Below are 20,036 nucleotides of genomic sequence, written 5' to 3' on the forward strand. Positions count from 1 at the left end.
AAGGGGAGGGAGCAAAGGCATGAGCAGCATGGAAGAAAACGCAGAGGTTGTGGGAGAAGCAAAGAAAAGGGCAGTCATGCATGGCATCCCTGGCGGAGCACCGGGGCAATGCGATAAGAGTGGCTAGGTAGAGGAGCAGCATTGTGGAGAGTCTTGAAGGTGAGGACAAGCAGCTTGAACTACATGCAGTGGAAAAGGGGGAACTGACTGAGAGATGTCATGTGCGCCAAGTAATGAACAAAGATGACCATAGCTACATTGTGCACGGATTTGAGGGGGACAACATTGGAGCAGAAGGCAAAAGGGCCAGGGAAGAAGACACCACATCAATATGGGAACTGATGAGGATCCTAGATGAGGCTTAGCTGTAGGGACAGAGGAGGCCACATCGTAGAAATGTAATGGAAGACCCAACAGGATTTGGATCCAGCCTGAATATGTGGGGCAATGAAGAGGGAGGACTCAAACCAGAACAGATTTAAAAGACCGCCTTGCATCCACAACCCCAGGATAGTTGATTGCATACCCTCTGATATCACCAACACCCGTTATGAAACTAGGGAACTGCTTTATCATTACTGTTCAACCTCCAGGGTCCTATTGTATATTGCTGTGACAGGGAAAAAACTGGGCAGGGGGTGCTGGATATAGGTAGTTCTGCTTCCTGGTGCAGAACTGCCCAACAGAGAGACTGCTCAGAGCGAACTTACTGCAGCTGTGGAGTTCAAGAGAGCTCTTCTGAAGACCATGTATTGGCCCATCCTGCCTGCTCCTCCCAGCTACAGAAGGTCTGATGAATCAGAGCAGTTGTAATCATGCCAGTCAAAACCAGAGGCCTTTGTGGTTTAACTCACCTTGTCAAAGAAGAGTTGTCCAACGCTGGCTCGGCTGAAAAAAAGTTTGAGGCACATATTAGCCGAGTATGGCACAACCTGCACAGACATTACTAGTTTGAGGGAACAATCTTATCCATTCTCCACCTTCCAGGGCTGGTTACACTACGATTCCCCAAGAGCAAAGCTAGTATGTTACATCCACTGCCTAATATTTAAGGCACCATGAGTTGGGCAGAAATAACAAAAATATTCAGTGGTTTTCCTGTATTTCACTAATTTGCAGTTTGTTTTAGGAAAATAAAATGACAGCTTCACAATTCCTATTCTGAATTGCAATGCCACTTATTAACATATTAGTGGCAAGTTCTCTGAAAGGGCAATAGACTGTTGATACAAAAGACAGCTTAATGCAAGAGAAGCTACCTCATTCAGTAATATTAACCCCATTTATGTTATTAGTCACACTATATTGGAATTTTAGGCTCATCACAACTGCCCTTCTGTGACCCTGTTACTTCCAGGTAATAAAGAGCTGTCTGGAGACTTTGGGAGCTTATTTGAAATCTAAATATACCACAGTCCCAGGTGAAGTACTTACTAAAAGCTGCCCTGTGTCCATGCAGCCCCAGGACAAAGAAGGCCAATTTGGCTTTTGGTAGAGCTGCAAAGTGTGAGCTTTTATAGATTCTAATATTCTAAGGCCACAAGACATCACTGTGATCATCTAGTCTGACCTCCTGTATAACACAGACCATAGGACTTCCCTGAATGGATTCCTGTTTGAACTAGAGCATGTTTTATAGAAAGACATCAAATCTTGATTTAAAGATTTCCAGTGATGAAGAATCCACCACAACCTTTGGTAAGTTGTTCCAGTGATTAATTACCCTCACTGTTAAAAATTTACATCTTATTTCCAGTGTGAATTTGTCTAGCTTCAACTTCCAGCCTACCCATAGGAACCCTAACCCTAGCTCCAAGTGCCCTACCCATAGGAACCCTAATACCGGGGTAGGCAACCTATGGCACATGCACCAAAGGCGGCACAGGAGCTCATTTTCAGTGGCACTCACACTGCCCAGGTCCTGGAGGGCTCTGCATTTTAATTTAATTTTAAATGAAGCTTCTTAAACATTTTAAAAAAATGTTTTTATTTACTTTATAATATGTAACTAAACTATTGTTGTATGTAGACTCATAGAAAGAGACCTTCTAAAAACGTTAAAATGTATGACTGGCACATGAAACCTTAAATCAGAGTGAATAAATGAAAACTCGGCACAGCACTTCTGAAAGGCTGCCGACCCCTGGATTGAAGAGCCCTCTATTATCAAACTGTTGTTCCCCAAGTAAGTACTTCTAGACTGTAATCAAGTTGCCTCTTAACCTTCTCTTTGTTAAGCTAAAATTTTGAATTCAAAGTGGAATACCACCAACTTGGAAAGCCATCCTGAGAGTAACAAATGGAGGAGCTGCTCAAGGAGGAGCCAGTTACTTGTAACTTGGGTGGTTTAGTAGCTCAACAATGTTTATTTTTAATCTAAAGAGATGGCCTTTGGCCCACCTCCAGAGTGCCCCTTTTGTACTTGCAACACACACCGCTTGCTGGTACGGAACTGCTGAACAGAGAAGCTGCTCAGAGCTGACCTACTGCAGCTGTGGAGTTCAAGAAAGCTCTTTTGAAGCTCCCTGAAAACTTTGGAGTACAGAGTCAAGCAAGGAGTTCCCTGATTCTGCCTTACCAAGATTTCGAGGAAGTCGCTCATCTGCTCTTCTCTCAAATTCAGAAATGCTGAACTTCTTTTTCTTCCTACTCATGTGTAATGCAGTGATAACTGTGCCCTCAGGAACAAAGTCTGGCAGATGCATTTCCAGGCTACCAAAACAAACAAGCCAAGGTTTTAGTGTAGGCCAACATTCTAGTGTTATCGTCCAGGTATGCTCAGCTCCCCAAGACTTGCCCCTGTGCTGTAGCAGCAGTAACATTCATTTCTGTTTCCTACCTTTTGGAGCAGCAGAAATGAGGAACTAAGCAAAGATGGGCTCAGCAAATACAAGAAGGTGCCACTCACTTGTCTTACTATCCAAAGCAGATTTCAAGGAGGAGGAGAGCAAAAGAGATCTAAACACGTTTTCAATGAGGGGATCTGTGAACTGAGGCAAAAATGAAGGATCAGATCAGACTCAAACCAGTTTCACAGTTCTCCCCCCATAAGAACAAGAGACAGCAATGAACATATATCGCTGTACTGCTTGGTAAATAGGAAGGAGTCATCATGAAACATCATAAAGGATGCTTAAATATAGGAGAACAGGAGAAAGATGCTTCTCTAGTCAGAGACTTGGGCCAGGAGCGGAAAGAAGATGTAAAAAAAATTGCCCTATTTTACCCCTCCATGCTGGCAAGAGCCCTCCCATGTGAGAGCAAAGCTTGACTCAAACCTGCTGCAGAGGGCGGACCGAGGGAAGTGGGGGGCAGTGCTGACCCTTTGAGTGATGGGAAGAACAGTCAGCTGAATGCTAGGCAGAGAATGGGCAGGGCGGCGGGAATGGGAAGCCTGCGAGGCAATGGAAGAAAGATATGGGGAGATGGTTGTGCAGCCACATGGGCTTTGGGGTTCCAGGGAGACCTAGCAGTCAGACTCAGACTTCCATTGTTGGGGGAGGGGGATGCAAAGGGGCACAGAAGCTTGAAGGGAGATGTGAACAGAGTGGGGAAGGGAGCAAGGTGAACTGAGCTGGTGGAGAGGATCTCAGGGGGTGGAAACTGTTCAAATCCCAACATTGCTGAAGATCTTGCTGCCTCAACAATCTTATCCCAGTACAATGCCCATCCCCACCATGTTACAGGGTGTTGGATCTGCAGAGCTCCATGGCTACAGACAGTAGAATGCTCCTTTGGGCCCTGCTGAACCTGCTTCTCAGCCCTTTGCACCTAGGCCAGTGGCACTGGAGATCAGTCAGTAGGAGCAGCAGGCTTGCCAGACATGTGTAGTTTGACATCCCCTGATGAAAGAAAAAGTGCCTGCACCATTCAGTTGTAATCCATTAACATTTCCAAGTGTCCCCCCCACAGTGACATCTGCTGGGGAAGGTCAGAAGTGCATCTGTTTTTCACTGCTTTTGTTGCAAGTTTAAGGCAAGCATTATTATTATTAAAGGACACCTGCAAAGGAGGAATAAAATGGGCTGATGTCTTTTTTTGCTTCTTTATGACAGGAAAAAAACAAAGACTGGTTAGAAAAGAAGCGTCTGCTTGTTTTTCACAACTGTTCTGGAAGGCTGTAGGGCAACTGGAAAAACAGGAACACAAGTGCTAAGAAAACGAAAGCCGAGCAATGGACAGAAGGGATTTTTTAGCCAGACAACTTAAAACTTTGTTTACAACTGTTTAATCTCGATGAAGGAAGTCTCTTCAAGATCCAACAACTCCTTCCCTTTGGTTAAGATATAAGAGCTGACAATAGACATTGCCTGAGACTTCCAAGAACTCCATCATCAAAACCAGGGAAAGAAAAAAGCCTTCTCATGCTTTCTTTCTCCATCGTAAAGAAAGAAAAAGGTGTACAGACCCACTTGCTCAAAAATAGTCTGCAGGTCACCTTTAAAGTAGTGTAGCAGTGCGGGACTCACCCCTGCGGCTCGTCTCAGGGAATTAGCTCATCCAGCCCTCGAAGCTCCCTCTGCAGGCCGGTGGCCCCCGTGTCCCTCCTGGACCCAGTGCCCCTTTTCTTTGGGGTGCTGCCCCCTGGCAATACCCCCACCAGTCTCTATGGGTCTCCCCTCTCTGGGAAACCCTCAACCCTCTATCCCCACCTTGCCTCAGTTGTGGGCTATTGCCAGTCACCATTTAGCCCCCGCTCACTGGGGCGGACTGCAGTGTAAAAGCCACTCATCATAGGCAAGCAGGGTTTGGACCTGCTGCCTCTGCCTAGCCCTGGGCCGTCCCCTGCAACCCCAGTACCTGTTTGGCCTTATACTAGGCTGCAGCCTGAGGGGTTTCCAGGCCAGAGCTCCCTTGGCCTTCCCCCAGCCCTGCTCCACTCCTGGTACCTTCTCTAGCTCCCCAGCAGCCAGGCCCATCTCCCTTGACAGCTAGAGGAGACTGTTGAGCTCCTGGCTCCCAGCCTCTTATACAGGGCTAGCTGAGGCCTGACTGGGGCGTGGCCCAGCCCAATCAGCCTATTAGCTGCTTTCCCTGCCACAGCCCTCCCCCAGGGCTGTTTTAAGCCTTTCAGGGCAGGAGCAGGGTAACCATCCCGCTAGAGGTAGGTTATTTGTCATTGCAAGAAAATTCACAGATGTATAGAAAAAATGGAAACAGTCACTGGGTCATTATTTTGAGCAAAATATTCTTTACTCTGCAGTAACAATTAATGACAGCTCTGTATAAGCTCAAAAGCTAGTCTCTCTCACCAACAGAAGTTGGTCCAATAAAAGATATTACCTCACCCACCTTGTCTCTTTAAAAACCTTAAATCACTCCTCCATTTTCCACTACATTGTGAATACAGTCAAGTTTACAAAAGTAGATGGAGGAAGTTTGCTAAGTAAGTTAGAGACCATGACTGATTGTGGGGGGAAAACACCCAAGAAGTCACGATTTACTTAATCAGCATAGTAAGTAATCTTCTCAGATTGCATTTAGCATCAGTGCCCAGATACAATGGTCTTGTTACTATATAGTTACAATGTCAGAAGCAATCCAGTGTCTAGCATTGAAGAGTTCATTTCAGCCTGCATCCTGGAATCACAAGCCTAAATGTGTTTATTTTAGGAGAATAGTTAGTATAGAACTATACCTGTCCAACTCCCCTGCCAATTTTTGTGGTTTTGCAATCACATTTTCATTTTTTAAACAGTTTTTTCCCCTGTTTTGTGAATAACCCACACAAACTGGGGGAAATGAATATACAAGGAAAACAATGAAAGTGACTAAACACAAAATGCTGTCAAATGCACAAATGTATTTTTCTCCCTTATCAACCAGTTGCAGTGATCTTAGCTGTTTCTTGTAACAGTAGAATGTAAAAAGTTTTCAGACAGAAGCGAAGTTTGTAAGATGATTGTATCCTTTTCATTCTTAACAGGAACAGTTTTAACAGTTTGTATGTATGATGGTTGGGTATTTTTTATTATATCTAGAGCTGAAAAAGGCATTTTTATTTATATGTAAATAAAGACTTTTTTGTGAATAAATTAATGTCTAAGTTAGAAGTATAAAATTACACCTAATGTTAAGATGATGCATCTGGATAAGCAGACAACTAATAGTCTGAACATGTTATAGCCTCATACCAGCTAACCCAGGAGAAAAACACAAACAAAACAATAAAAAGAGGTGGTTTAGGTCTCCTGATTCAAATCAGTCCACCTCTCTTTCAAGCAGTCATGTGCATTTAAAACCTTCATCTACCACATGCCATTGCCAGGCAGCAGGTGGTCTTTTAGAACTTCCTGCCCTGTGCAGGATGAGCACCTCCTGAGCCAATCTGGCCCAAAGTGAAAATGCAACTTGCAAGGAGATTTTTTTTTTTGGGGGCCAGTCTATGTGAGACCTTCATGATCACTACTGACATGTTCTAAGCAAATTCCCAGACACAAACCAACTAAGTAATAATGAAATGAAGAAATAAACCATGTCAATAAGTTATACTGTTCTGGGATGGGACAGCCCCTTTTCTCCCATATCTTTTCTACTTTTATTCTAAAGATTCACATCTCCAGGGATTTAAGGCTAATGTATTAAAGACATTTACACCAATATTTTTGAAGCGTTTATGCAGTACATTGAAACTCTGGCCATTTAAAATCAGATCAGCTCAAGAAACCCCGGTTCCCCCCGACCCTCAGAAGCTGGAACTCTGTACATACTTAACAAGTTGACAGGAAACTACTTACCCACTGGAAATTCTCTCAGATGGAGGCTGTGAGCCAGGCTCTTCAGGTTCTTTGGTTTCACTCATTTTAGGAACCAGAGGGGAAACTTGTGGCTCTGTCAACAGAGAGTACTTTGTTTCCACAAATTAAACTAGTAAGAAAGTTAATATGGCAGTGCAATGATGGGTACCCCACTCCTCCGTCAGGTTAACTTCTTTCTATTTCTGAACTAGGATGAAATATTTATTCACTGCCTATGATGCCACAGTGGAGGCAGGATAGTAGATGCCAATCGGTTCTCCCCAAGTGAGACCTGCATACTCCATGGCGAGCTCACAATTAATTTTGCAGCAAGGCTTTCTACTGGCTAGGTTTCATTAGGATTAGTAGCATTAAAAAAAAAAAAAAAAAAAAAAAAAAGTCAGGCAGCAGCTGGCAGCTGATCCAAAGTTGACAGTAGTGGAAAATTTGTAGGGCTGTCGATTAATCGCAGTTAACTCACGCGATTAAAAAATTAATCAGAGTTTTAATTGCAGTTAAACAATAGAATACCAATTGACATTTATTACATATTATGGATGTTTTTCCTACATTTTCAAATATTTGATTTCAGTTTCCAACACAGAACACAAAGTGTACAGTGCTCACTTTATACTATTATTTTTATTTCTAGTATTTCCTCTGTAAAAATGATAAAGAAATAGTATTTCAATTCACCTAATACAAGTACTGAAGTGAAGTGCAACTTACAAATGTAGATTTTTTTTGTTACATAACTGCTCTCAAAAACAAAACAATGTAAAACTTTAGAGCCTACAAGGCCACTCAGTCCTCCTTCTTGTTCAGCCAATCGCTAAGACAAACAAGTTTGTTTACATTTACAGGAGATAAGGCTGCCTGCTTCTTATTTACAATGTCACCTGAAAATGAGAACAGGTGTTCCCATGGCACTCTTGCAGCAGACACATTGCTAGGTATTTACATGCCAGGTATGTTAAACATTCTTATGCCCCTTCATGCTTCAGCCACCATTCCAGAGGACATGCTTGCATGCTGATGACACTCGTTAAAAAAAGAATGCATTAATTAAATGTGTGACTGAACTCCTTGGGGGAGAATTGTATGTCTCCTGCTCAGTTTTACCTGCATTCTGCCATATATTTTGCATTATGGCAGTCTCAGATGACAACACAGCACACGTTGTTCTATTTAAGAACACTTTCACTGCAGATTTGACAAAATGCAAAGAAGGTATCAATGTGAGATTTCTAAAGATAGATACAGCACTCGACCCAAGATTTAAGAATCTGAAGTGCCTTCCAAAATCTGAGAGGGATGAGGTGTGTAGCATGTTTTCAGAAGTCTTCAAAGAGCACAGTCCGATGTGAAAACTACAGAACCCGAACCACCAAAAAAGAAAATCAACCATCTGCTTGTGGCATCTGACTCAGATGATGAAAATGAACTTGCATCAGTCTGCTCTGCTTTGCATCATTATCACACAGAATCCATCATCAGCGTGGAAGCATGTTCTCTGGAATGGTGGGCAAAGCATGAAGGGACATATGACACGTAAATACCTTGCAACGCTGGCTACAAGAGTGCCATGCAAACACCTGTTCTCACTTTCAGGTGACACTGTAAACAAGAAGCAGGCAGAATTATCTCCTGCAAATGTAAACAAACTTGTTTGTCCAATTGATGGCTGAACAAGAAAATTGAATGAACTTGTAGGCTCTAAAGTTTTACATTGTTTTATTTTTGAGTGCAGTTTTTTTGTATATAATTCTACGTTTGTAAGTTCAACTTTCATGATAAAGAGATTGCACTACAGTACTTGTATTAGGCGAATTGAAAAAATACTATTTCTTTTGTTTCTTTTTTACAGTGCAAATTTTTGTAATAAAAATACAAAGTGAGCACTGTACACTTTGTATTTTGTGTTGTAATTGAAACCAATATATTTGAAAATGTAAAAAACATCCAAAATATTTAAATAAATGGTATTGTATTATTGTCTAATTGGGTGATTCATCACGATTCTTTTTTTTTTTTTAATTACTTGACAGCCTTAATTTTTTTTTTTAAATTCTAGTGTAGCCATAAAGGCTAAGGCACCATTTCTATGCATGTCCAGTGGTTCTAATACTATAAGATAGAGTGGCAGAAATTCTCTGCCATGTTTGCAAAGGTGAAACACACTATCTTGAAAGTGAACACTTCTAGCATGACACTTTCAGCTGCAATACACTGATACCTATCTTTTTATATAAGGGAATCACAAAATGGTCTGAATTCCTCCTCTGCAAAACAGAGTAATCAAAGATTACAAACCAACTCCCACTCCCTAGATCCTTTAAAGAATTGTTTCACTGCTGTCTGAGAAGGATTTTCGACTTACGGGTCTGGATGATTCTTCTGAGCACCACCCTTGGCGTATCATTATCAAGATCAGGGAGAATAGTTGGTGTCTTCTTTGGCAGGGAGGTTTTGTCAGAAATGCTTTGCCTCCTTGGATCAGATAAGTGCTAGAGGAGAAATAAAAGACGGCCAATTCAAGCTCTCATTTTCACGAACAAACCTGAATCTTAGAAGCAAAAGTGTTAAGGATGTATCTTCTGGTGAGAGTTAATCTAGCTAAAGCCTCCAACCACACAGTTGTATGGAATGTTTTCCTCAGATCAGAGATCCTAGTATCTATCTCTTTGGTTCCCAAAAAATACTGTCCTCCATTTGCTCTTTAGCAGCGTTTGCATTTCACTTTAGGACTGAAGACAGTCCATCATCATGGTAAATCACTGAAGAGACATAAACAGACATTATGGATGGCTCTAATTATGAATGGGCGTCCCAGTTTCATGAGCCACCTCCCCCACATCCCCACCCCCCAAAAAGCCATATCTGAAAAATAAAAGAGAACAACCAAGCTGAACAGCTAAATGAGACCAAAAATGTTGCTCTCCAATCCACATGATGGATTCAAGTATTTTGATCTCCTTAGCCGTGTGAAATTGGGAAGATCCAGGCACGTAGAACTTACTTTTTTTTTGTTGAGTTCCTGCCTCTCCAGCATTTACTAGTTAATAATTTACAAAAACCATTGTTTCCTTCTGCTCTGCCATCTGTATGCAGTACCCAGTTGTTATCTCTTGCCTTAGGGTACGTCCAGACTACCCGCGGAATAGGCGGGTAGCGATCGATTTTGCGGGGATCGATATATCGCGTCTCATCTAGACGTGATATATCGATGCCCGAACGCGCTCCCGTCGACTCCGGAACTCCACCGGAGCGAGTGGCAGTAGCAGAGTCAACGGGGGAGCCGCGGACGTCGATCCCGCGCCGTGAGGACGGGAGGTAAGTCAGGACAAGATACTTCGACTTCAGCTATGGTATTCCCGTAGCTGAAGTTGCGTATCTTACCTCGACACTGCCCCCCAGTGTGGACCAGGCCTTAGACACTGTAAGCTGTTCAGGGCAGGGATCATCTCGCTATGTTTGTACAGGGCCTACCACAGTGGGACCCTGATTTCAGTGTGCTAGCACAGTGGAAATAATAATAAAAAGAAGAAGGGCAGAATATTTGAGAGCAGGTCTGCAGAGCAGAGACTGAAGAACTCTGCCCTTACCAAAGAAAGTGATGCAGCAGCAGCATTATCAAGTAGTTGAGTTTTTATTGCTGGAAAAAGAGTATTGCACAATCAGAACTGTGCTTCTATCAGATAATGTATCTTGGAAAGAGAAAAACTGCTTAGCTAGTGTGACTGATCAGTCTCCTACTGAAAAAAACAGAAGAGAGCTGAAAACCCCGTTTCAAATCACCTGTACTCATTTAAACCATTTAACAACTTGCATTAAAAACCAGACAGTTCACCACCTGGCAGGCAAACAGACATGTCTTACAGCTCCAGCGTGTGAACTCAGTTATGCTCCATTGCACAGATTCTAAGGCTACAAGGGAGCATTATGATCACCTAGTCTGACCTCCTGTTTAACACAGGCATAGAACTTCCCAGAATTAATTCCTGCTTGAACTAGAGCAGATCCTGTAGAAAGATCAAATCTTAATTTAAAAAGTTTCCAATAGTGGAGAATCCACCACTATCCTTGGTAACTTGTTCCAATAATTAATTACCCTCACAGTTAAAAATCTGCACTTTATTTCAAGTCTGAATTTGTTTAACTTCTTCCAGACATTGGATTCTGTTATATCTTTGTCTGCTAGACTGAAGATTGCTTTATCACCACATTTTTTGTTTCGATGTAGGTACTTATAGATTCAGAGTCCAGACAATCCCAAGGTGATATCAAAACATCAGAGAAGCAAATGGTACCTTTTGCCCCACGGACTGCCGGACCCTCTCTTTCATTTTATGGCGCAGGGCCATCGAGGGAGATGCTGCCCTGGAGTCCTGACTGACTCTGGTAGAGCTCCTGGTCCTGGGGGAAGCCCTGGTGTCAGGCATGCTGCAAAAACACAAAGCCAAGCACACTCTGTTCAGTTAGCAGGGTGGGGACAGACCCACGATGGTGTGGTATCATGGAAGCGCTGCCCCAAAGGGGCTTGTCTGGGGGGCGAGGGGGGACACAACTGATGCTGGCTCTACAAGCTGCAATAGACAAGGGGAGTAAAAAGCTGGACAGAGCAGTGGGGCACAGCCTTACACAGCAGAGGGGTCTTTGCCACCGGGCCCAGGTGCCCCCGCAGAATGCCTCCCACCCCCACAGCTGAGCCTGGGGACAGAGCCCCCTCGTGGGCACTAGTGGTTCCCTCAGAGCCCCCCCGGGGGGGGGGCCCTGCGGGTCCCCTCCCAACAAACATTCCCCCCCGGGGGGGCCGTCCCCTCCCAACAAACATTCCCCCCCCGGGGGGGCCCTGGGGGTCCCCTCCCAACAAACATTCCCCCCCGGGGGGGCCCCCTCCCAACACCCCCCCGGGGGTCACTGGCGGCCCCCTCCGAACGAACACCCCCCCGGGGGGGCACTGGGGGGCCCCTCCAGCCCCCCATGGCTGGCCCCTCCGCCCTGGGGGGTGGCGGCCCCGATACCTACCTGCCGGGTTCCTCACACGCCAAGGGGAGGTGCGAAGCTCTGAGTTCGATTCCCTCCGTGCGAGCCCGGCCCTGCCCAACAGCACCAGGCAGCTCTCCCTCCCGCCTACCGATTCAAGCAAAACCTCGCGAGAACTCCCGACCATGCCCACTACTCCTGGGAGTGGTAGTTCCTGCCGCCACGCGGTGCCTGCTGGGAGTGGTAGTTCTAGTCGTGCAATAGGGCAGGCTCTCTCTAGCTTTTAGCCTACCCTTCCCCCACAATGTGAGTGGGGAGATGGGTGCAAGCCGCTTCAAGCATGGACACCTGCCCCCTCCAAGCTGAGTGATTAGGTAGAGCAGGGGAATCACCCACCAGCTTTGGGGGGACCCAGCCTTCTTTGGCCTAGCCTCTCCTGCTGTTCTTCTGGAGTTTATGTCTGTAGTTTGGATCTCTCCACTTGTGTTTGGGGGACCCACAACAGCACCACTACTGAAAGTGCTGACATCTCAGGGGCTCTGAGCCCTACTTCTGCACTTTACACCTGTCTACACTGACTTTTAGACTGTCCTCACACGGATCTCCTATGTGAATAAGTTTGCATGAGTGGCACTTAGAAAACAAATTTGTTTTCTTGTAAATAGAATATATTTGATCTGGGAGAGACAATCACATTCATGCCAATTTTACAAGTTCACTTTGAAGAGTAGAAAGAAATGTATGGGAAATCATTGAGGAAGAGGGAGGGAAGTTAATCCATGGGGTCACCATACATCCGAGCCCAGGCGTTTTATGCTAGGACATGGGGATCATCCTAGGTCCAGTGTTTCTCAAAGTTTTGGAAGCTGATCCTTACCTTAAGAAAAATTAAACCAACTCCACTGTACTCCTCCTCTGGAACTGCACTGTGTGTTGTTAAAGGTCTACACAGATTAAGGTATGTATCTTCTCCACCTAATCCTTCATTTGCTCCACTTTAGATAATGCCAGTGTGAATCTTCATAATATGATATTTCCTGTCCTTTGTTACATGCTTTATATAACAGTGAAATAAAGCTGTGCAATTGTTTAAAAAAGAGACATTTAAAGCACATTCCTGGGCATGTGAGTTAGTACTCTTTGAACTGAATCAACCCCCTCAGACCCTTCACTGCTTCCTCACTCACTTCAATATTAATTACACAATTGGCTATTTTGTTTATTACGTCTTATGGACTTGCCCCTGCCAGCCTTATGGAATGTGTCTGTCTTTGTCCTCCTCAGTCCAGCACCATTCTCCTTCCCTTTACATAGCAGTAACAATGGATGTTCTTTAGCTTTTTTTGCAATTTCTAATGTGTAGACTAATGTCCTTCCCTCTGTTCCCATTCTTTTTGGCTCTACTTTTCAAAGTTTACTTGTAAAAATGGCATGAGATTTATTCTCGCTCCGGGATAAAACATATTGAATTTATAAGAAAATAGACTTTTTTTTCTAACGGCCATCCAGACAAACTTACTCTGAGGTCATGAAGTCAAGGAAGTTTATTTGTGGCTAGTGCATCAACATTACACAGTAAAGATTCTGCTGGCCAAATTCTGCATTCATGACAGCTATCTAATCCCATGGTATTAAAATTCTGCCTGCAGTTATACCTTATATTACTAAGCTTTGAAATTGGGCACAGGTTGTCTTGCAATGATGTTATTTAATATTCTTGTTCACAAAGTGTGAGCCACAAAAGAACGCAGCTCTTTTCCATAGTTGTGCTAGCTCTATAAGGTTCACTTACGTTACTAAAGCAAGCAGATGTAACTCAGCAAACAGAGCACAGGTCTGTTTAGAAATGACCAAACGGGAATAATGGGTGAAAATGATAAAGAACTATTTTGCAAAGCACAGGCTTGTCTGCATTTTCCTATGCTTTATGCTGAGACTATGAAACACTTAGTAGTTTGTTTGTATACCTTCTGTGTTGCTTTGTCAGAGAGATATTCCACTTGCCAACAGCTCCAAGAAACATGGTACTTCCAGAGAAATGTAGTTCTGTTTGGGCAAGGTGTACTTTCTGGGAAACAATCTTATACATGGGTGTGGTGGAAGGCATAGATCTGAACGGACAAGGTATATTGTGGGATTGGGTTGCTCACTGTCTTTGTCCCTGTCAGGGGCGGCTCTAGGAATTTGGCCGCCCCAAGCACGCTGGTCCTGCGGCTCCGGGGGACCTCTTGCAGATGTGCCTGCGGAGGGTCCGCTGGTCCCGGTGGAGCAGAGGTCCCCCAGAGCCGCGGGGCCAGCGGACCCTCCACAGTCATGCCTGCGGGAGGTCCACCAGAGCCACGGCAGCAGCGGACCCTCCGCAGGCACATCTGCGGGAGGTCCACCGGAGCCACGGGACCAGCGGACCCTCCACAGTCATACCTGCGGCAGGTCCACCTGTCCCGTGGCTCCGGTGGACCTCCCGCAGGCATGACTATGGCAGGTCCGCCAGAGCCGCCTGCCGCCCTGCTGGCAAAATGCCACCCCAAGCATGCGCTTGGCGCGCTGGGATCTGGAGCCGGCCCTGGCTCTGCCCCGTCCCTGGGAGCAGGATGCTCGGGTGAAGGTGAGGGGGTTTGTAGTGCTACTGTGAGCTAGATTGTCTAGGGCATGAAGAAAAGGTGCATTGTGGGTTGTCAAGTATCAGAGGGGTAGCCGTGTTAGTCTGGTTCTGTAGAAGCAGCAAAGAATCCTGTGGCACCTTATAGACTAACAGACGTTTTGCAGCATGAGCTTTCGTGGGTGAATACCCACTTCTTCAGATGCCATCTGAAGAAGTGGGTATTCACCCACGAAAGCTCATGCTGCAAAACATATGTTAGTCTATAAGGTGCCACAGGATTCTTTGCTGCTTCTATTGTGGGTTGTGTAGTTCAGCTGACTTCCTAGCTCCCGCTCAGGAAGGGTCAGGGCTGCAGTGCCTTGTGGGTTATGGACAGAAGTCCTTTGATGCAGTACAACAGGTACAAGTTGCATAGAAGCCTGGTGTGTCGTGAGTGCTGTACGTCCAATTTGTTCTGGAATGTTTACGTCCCAGGAATAATCTATCCTATTACTGCAGTATGTGAGTGGCTCACAACGTTTATTTAGCATTCACAGCGGGTGCAACATCATCCCCATTTTACCGATGGGAAACTGAGGCACAGAGAGCTTGACTGGCAGGGACGCGCAGCAGAGCAGGGACCTCAACTCAGGGCTCCTAAGTTCCAGGCTGGTGCCCCAACCACTGGGCCTGCCTTTCTCTCTAGCACATCTGTACCCGTGATGACACCAGCATTTATCTGCTGTACTTCCACAGTTCCCACCTCAGCGGGCGCGACGCGAGATGGCCGCAGTGCACTGTGGGGCAGGTAGTTTCTGGGCTGTGGGGGCCCGGGGCAGTGTGGGTCCGGCAGTCCCTGCCCTCTGCACTGTGGAGCGGGCAATCCCGGCCGGACCCTTCACGGTGGGCTGCAGTTCGGCGCAGTCCCGGCGCGCTGCATTGTGGGGCGGGGAGTCCGGCGCGGTCTAGGCGCGCTGCATTATGGGGCGGCCAGTCCAGGGCGGGGCACTGTGGAGTGGGCAGGTTCGGCGCGGTGCATTGTGGGGCGGCCAGTCCAGACACGGAGCACCGTGGGGCGGGCAGTCCGGCGCAGGCTCGGCGCGGTGCACTGTGGGGCGGGCAGTCCGGCGCAGGCTCGGCGCGGTGCACTGTGGGGCGGGCAGTCCGGCGCAGGCTCGGCGCGGTGCATTGTGGGGCGGGCAGTCCGGCGCAGGCTCGGTGCGGTGCACTGTGGGGCGGGCAGTCCGGCGCGCTGCACTGTGGGGCGGGCAGTCCGGCGCGGTCCCGGCGCGCTGCACTGTGGGGCGGGTAGTCCGGCGCAGGCTCGGCGCGCTGCACTGTGGGGCGGGCAGTCCGGCGCGGTGCATTGTGGGGCGGCCAGTCCGGCGCAGGCTCGGCGCGGTGCACTGTGGGGCGGGCAGTCCGGCGCAGGCTCGGCGCGGTGCATTGTGGGGCGGGCAGTCCGGCGCGGTCCCGGCGCGCTGCACTGTGGGGCGGGCAGTCCGGCGCGGTCCCGGCGCGCTGCACTGTGGGGCGGGTAGTTCCGGTTCCGCGGCGGCGGGCGGCGCTGGGGCGGCGGGCGCGGCGGCCTTGTGGGAGCTGTAGTCCCTCCTCCCGGGGCGCTCTCGGCCGCGGCCGGCCGGCCGGCGGGGCCATGCCGGGCTTCACGTGCTGCGTGCCGGGCTGCTACAACAACTCGCACCGCGACAAGGCGCTGCACTTCTACACCTTCCCCAAGGACGCCGAGCTGCGGCGCCTCTGGCTGAAGAACGTCTCGCGCGCCGGCGTCAGCGGCTGCTTCAGCACCTTCCAGCCCACCACGGGCCACCGCGTGTGCAGCGAGCACTTCCCGGGCGGCCGCAAGTCCTACCTGGTGCGCGTGCCCACCATCTTCCCGCTGCGCGGCGTCAACGAGCGCAAGGGGGCCCGCGCGCGCCGCGCCCGCCCCGCCCCGCCGCCCGCCCCGCCGCCCGCCGCGCTGCTGCTGGCCCTGCCCGCCGGCGCGGAGCCGCAGCCCGGCCCGGCCCCGCCCGGCCCCGAGGACGTGAAGCCCATCGACCTGACGGTGCAGGTGGAGCTCGGGGGGCCCGAGGCGCCGGCGCGGCCGGTGGGCGAGGAGGGCGCGGCCGAGGGCGGCCCCGCGGACCACTCGTACTCGCTGTCGTCGGGCACCACGGCCGAGGAGCTGCTGCGCAAGCTGAACGAGCAGCGGGACATCATCGCCCTGCTGCAGGTGAAGATGAAGGAGATGAAGGGCAGCATCCGCCGCCTGCGCCTGGCCGAGGCCCAGCTCCGCGAGGAGATCCGCGAGAAGGACCGGCTGCTGCACGCCGCCAGCGCCGGGGCCCGCAAGCGGCCCGGCCTCTGAGAGCCCGAGATCCCCGGCCTGCGGGGTCCCGGCAGCCCGGCTTGCTGCTCACAGCCCTGGTGCCCTCCCAGGGACAGGCCCCCGCAGCCTGAGCAGGGTCACATAGGGATAAACTCATTGACCGCCAACCTCGTCATGGGAGCCTTCACCGGGGCTCTGTCCTCTCCATCCTGGCTGCGCCAGCTCCACCCACCTGAGCACCACTCAGCCCACCGTACCTGAGTGGGGAGGGGCTGCTGGCTGCTCACTGCATTTCCAGCCCCCGTGTCCTGGTGGGTGTTAGTGCCGCTGGGCTTCGAATACAGCCAGTGCCCTCTGGGTGCTAAGTCTCCCAGTGCTGCTGGTTCAGGAGCTGTCCCTGTGTTATGACAGCATTTGCAAAACTTTTCTAGAAGGGACCCATGTTACCACTAAGTGGATGTAGGGTGATGAGGATCAGGAACTGAACAAAACTTGGTACAATGTTAACTCGGGTAGCAGTCACGCTACTCCCTGCCAAAGCATGTTTAAAACCATGACTGGTGCAGTGTCCTCCATAGAAGTGAAAAACAGTGTTCTGTTTGGCCTCCTTAAGCAAAGACATGAGAAAACTTTAGAAGCCCTGTCAGCATGATGCTTCTTCAGTAAATTACTGATGCCGTTAGAGACTGCCATTTCACCTGTGAATGAATCCCTTCAGACTGAAAAGTGCTACTGTATAGTATAGTCATTGCTCGCTCTTTGCATTACACATGTAGTTGTTACAGATTTACAGATGCCTTGATGCTCTCGACACTGACAAGGATTATTCAGATCTGGTATAATGGCTTCATACCTTGTTCACATTCAGTGGCTACACCTTGTCTCATTGGCGTAAACATTTGACTCCTCAAATGTAACTAACAGGCATATTGGTCTTTAAAACTCTAGCTTTTTCACAAAGACCTGGGTTGAAATTTTGGCTTAGATCACAAGTGAAATGAGTTTAGTCTCCAGTGACTCTGCATATCCTTGTTGCTTGCTTATAATCTACTTGGTGTGACTAGTTTTGGATTAGGAGAGACCTCCAACTGGAATATCCTGTCATTGCTCCAGGATTGAGGAGCATTATAACCCATCAGTATGGGATGCTTGCACTGTCTCTGGAACTAGCCAGTGTTAGTCCCCCACTTTTCATGGACAATAAAACAAAACTCTCCTTGAAAAATTGTGGGGAGAGAGAGGTGACACTACCACAGTTTGGACTGAGCATCTGCTTCCAGTAACTTTCAATTATTAGAAAGCCAGTGAAACTGCTAACTCAGTGCCCTGGTGGTCTGATACACCTGAATGGCTCCACCTTGATGCTTATATTTAATACTTTGCATTTGAACAGTGATACGCTTTAGGAAAGAACAATTCACCAAAAGCGTGCCCTATAATTACATCAGAAAATGCCCAGACTCTGTGTTTCAGCCAAGTTGGGGAGAGGAGGGGGGGAGTTAAATGGACTAACTACAGGTTTGAGATTTTAAGAGCTTTCTCTTGTAATTAGAGTTTATTACACTCCAGAGTGGATTGGGCTGCAGATTTTACTAGATTTTATACACCTTTTCTAAATGTAAAAATCATCTTTAGTTGGGAAATACTGAAATCTTTGTAACACTGGCTAACTTTTAGCTGGCCAACTGTCCAGTTCATTCTGTCCTCATAGCTGGCATTACTAAATCTGAAGGGTGTGCAGGGCATTTACAGGAGTGTAATATGCTCAACTGCCATTCAGTATCCAGACAGCTAAGCTAGACTTCAGTAGGTGCAGCTGATACTATGATGAGTGGTTCAGTTCTCTTAACTTGGGTATTGACTCAGCTGGTTGACCAGGAACGTGATAGAGATCTATTAATGTACTAAAAATATGTATAATTTCATTTTAATTTATTTTTACAATCTGATACCTGGCTCAGACTGTAGCTACCTAATGTGCAAACTTCAGTGCAAGTCACAACTGCATCAAGTTTTCATGGGGGAAGGACTGGCAAACATGCTTGCAACACTGTGTTGGATTTAACTCATGTAACATGGTCAATCGATCTCACTTTGATAGCTATACTTCTATCAAGACAATAGGCAGCACAATGTCTCTTTTACTCACATATTGTAAATGAGACTATTTGTGCCTCCTAGCTGCCTGAGAGTGTTTAGAATGCGCGTGTTGTAATAGTTATGGTACTTTTCTACCATTGTAATGCACTTCAGGATGTTCAGCTGTTTGGAGTGCTGGACTGGTTAACTGCTGGACTGTTCCATTTCTCCAGGTTACACTGAGGTGCTAACATGCCTAATTTTAATAAAGTTTATTTTGTTTTGTTATGTTTCCTATTTCAGTGCTGTGTAATGTATGAACGATGCCCAGAGGGCCTGTCTTTACAATACCAGAGGTCTAGTTCGTATTTGCAAAGTGTCCTAATCTAAACCAGAACTTGGCACTGTGCACTTTAATACAGACCGAGGTGACCTTCCAAACATCATGAGTATAACAACTGACTTGCTGAATCTGATCTAATCCTATGTAATGCAGTCTCACCACAATTAGTACTTTCACAGTATGTCATAGGTGAGGTGTCTCGCTGCCTTAGAGACTACTGTAGCCTCATTACCTTTGTGGGAGAAGGTAAGCATTACCTCCAGAGAGGCTGTAAGGAAAGCTGTGAATGGAGTTGGACACCTGCAGCCTCAGTCCTGCACTAAGTTTTTTCAAAGTTTATCTATTGTATCTTGACATGTTTCTTTCTCAAATAATTCTAGTGCCTGGAGGACCTTTTGTTACTGATTCCCACTGTTGCAAATATGTATATAGTCCATGTTTTCCAGTTCAAATGAGGTTTCCCCTGCATGCACATCTGCCTTCATGCCCTTTGGTTGCACTTACTCTTCTGCTGAGAGTTCAAATACGGCTTCACTGCCACTTCCTAACATACTCAATAGCTGCCTCTCTTACTCATTTGGATTCTGTGTCAGGGGCTGAGGTTGTTGATCATACAGCATGGCCTGTCATATTGAAATTGGGAGTGGTTCTGTTTTCTGGGGACTAGTTTTCAGTACAGGGAGCATAGGAAGAGTCTTGCCACTGCACTGAGAGAAGTTATGTTCACTTACCTGTGCACATTACCCTTTGGTCTCTTAAAATCTGCAATTAAAACCCAATGCTCAATTTTTGTAGAGGATTTTTTCCCCCACAAATTCCTAAACTAGTCCCCTAGAATCGCTTGTAAAGAAGAGTGAAAGAAAGATGCAAAGCTGGCTGTTGCTTTTAGATTTTACCTTATTACGTTTACTTTCCCTATAACGTCTCCAAAATGAAGGTAAGTGGGCAAGGGTAATGCAGTAGCTCTGTAAGACAGCACCT

The 20,036-nt window shown here is 47.2% G+C and overlaps 2 protein-coding genes across 2 annotated transcripts in view; one reads left to right on the plus strand and one right to left on the minus strand.

Moving 5' to 3' along the window:
* The window catches only part of CENPT (centromere protein T), a 38,440-nt gene extending 26,505 nt beyond the window's left edge, over positions 1–11,935 (minus strand). The window contains exons 1-6 of the mRNA XM_044987883.1: positions 11,766–11,935; positions 11,048–11,180; positions 9,118–9,244; positions 6,738–6,831; positions 2,579–2,712; positions 855–888 (exon numbers count right to left, since the gene is read on the minus strand). Coding sequence (XP_044843818.1) covers positions 855–888; positions 2,579–2,712; positions 6,738–6,831; positions 9,118–9,244; positions 11,048–11,179 — 521 coding nt within the window. The 5' untranslated portion in view covers position 11,180; positions 11,766–11,935. The remainder of the gene's footprint in view (positions 1–854; positions 889–2,578; positions 2,713–6,737; positions 6,832–9,117; positions 9,245–11,047; positions 11,181–11,765) is intronic.
* Positions 11,936–15,877: 3,942 nt separating this feature from the next.
* Positions 15,878–18,996, plus strand: THAP11 (THAP domain containing 11). The gene has a single exon (XM_044986741.1). The coding sequence runs from the start codon at positions 15,959–15,961 to the stop codon at positions 16,670–16,672; it is 714 nt and encodes a 237-aa protein (XP_044842676.1). The 5' UTR covers positions 15,878–15,958; the 3' UTR covers positions 16,673–18,996.
* The last annotated feature ends 1,040 nt before the right edge of the window (positions 18,997–20,036 follow it).

Source organism: Mauremys mutica, chromosome 14 (genome assembly GCF_020497125.1).
Source record: "Mauremys mutica isolate MM-2020 ecotype Southern chromosome 14, ASM2049712v1, whole genome shotgun sequence".
NCBI classification, from domain to species: Eukaryota; Metazoa; Chordata; order Testudines; family Geoemydidae; genus Mauremys; species Mauremys mutica.

Coding starts and splice junctions, on each gene's coding strand:
- THAP11 (XM_044986741.1), top strand. CDS start 15,959: ATGCCGGGCTTCACGTGCTGCGTGCCGGGCTGCTACAACAACTCGCAC.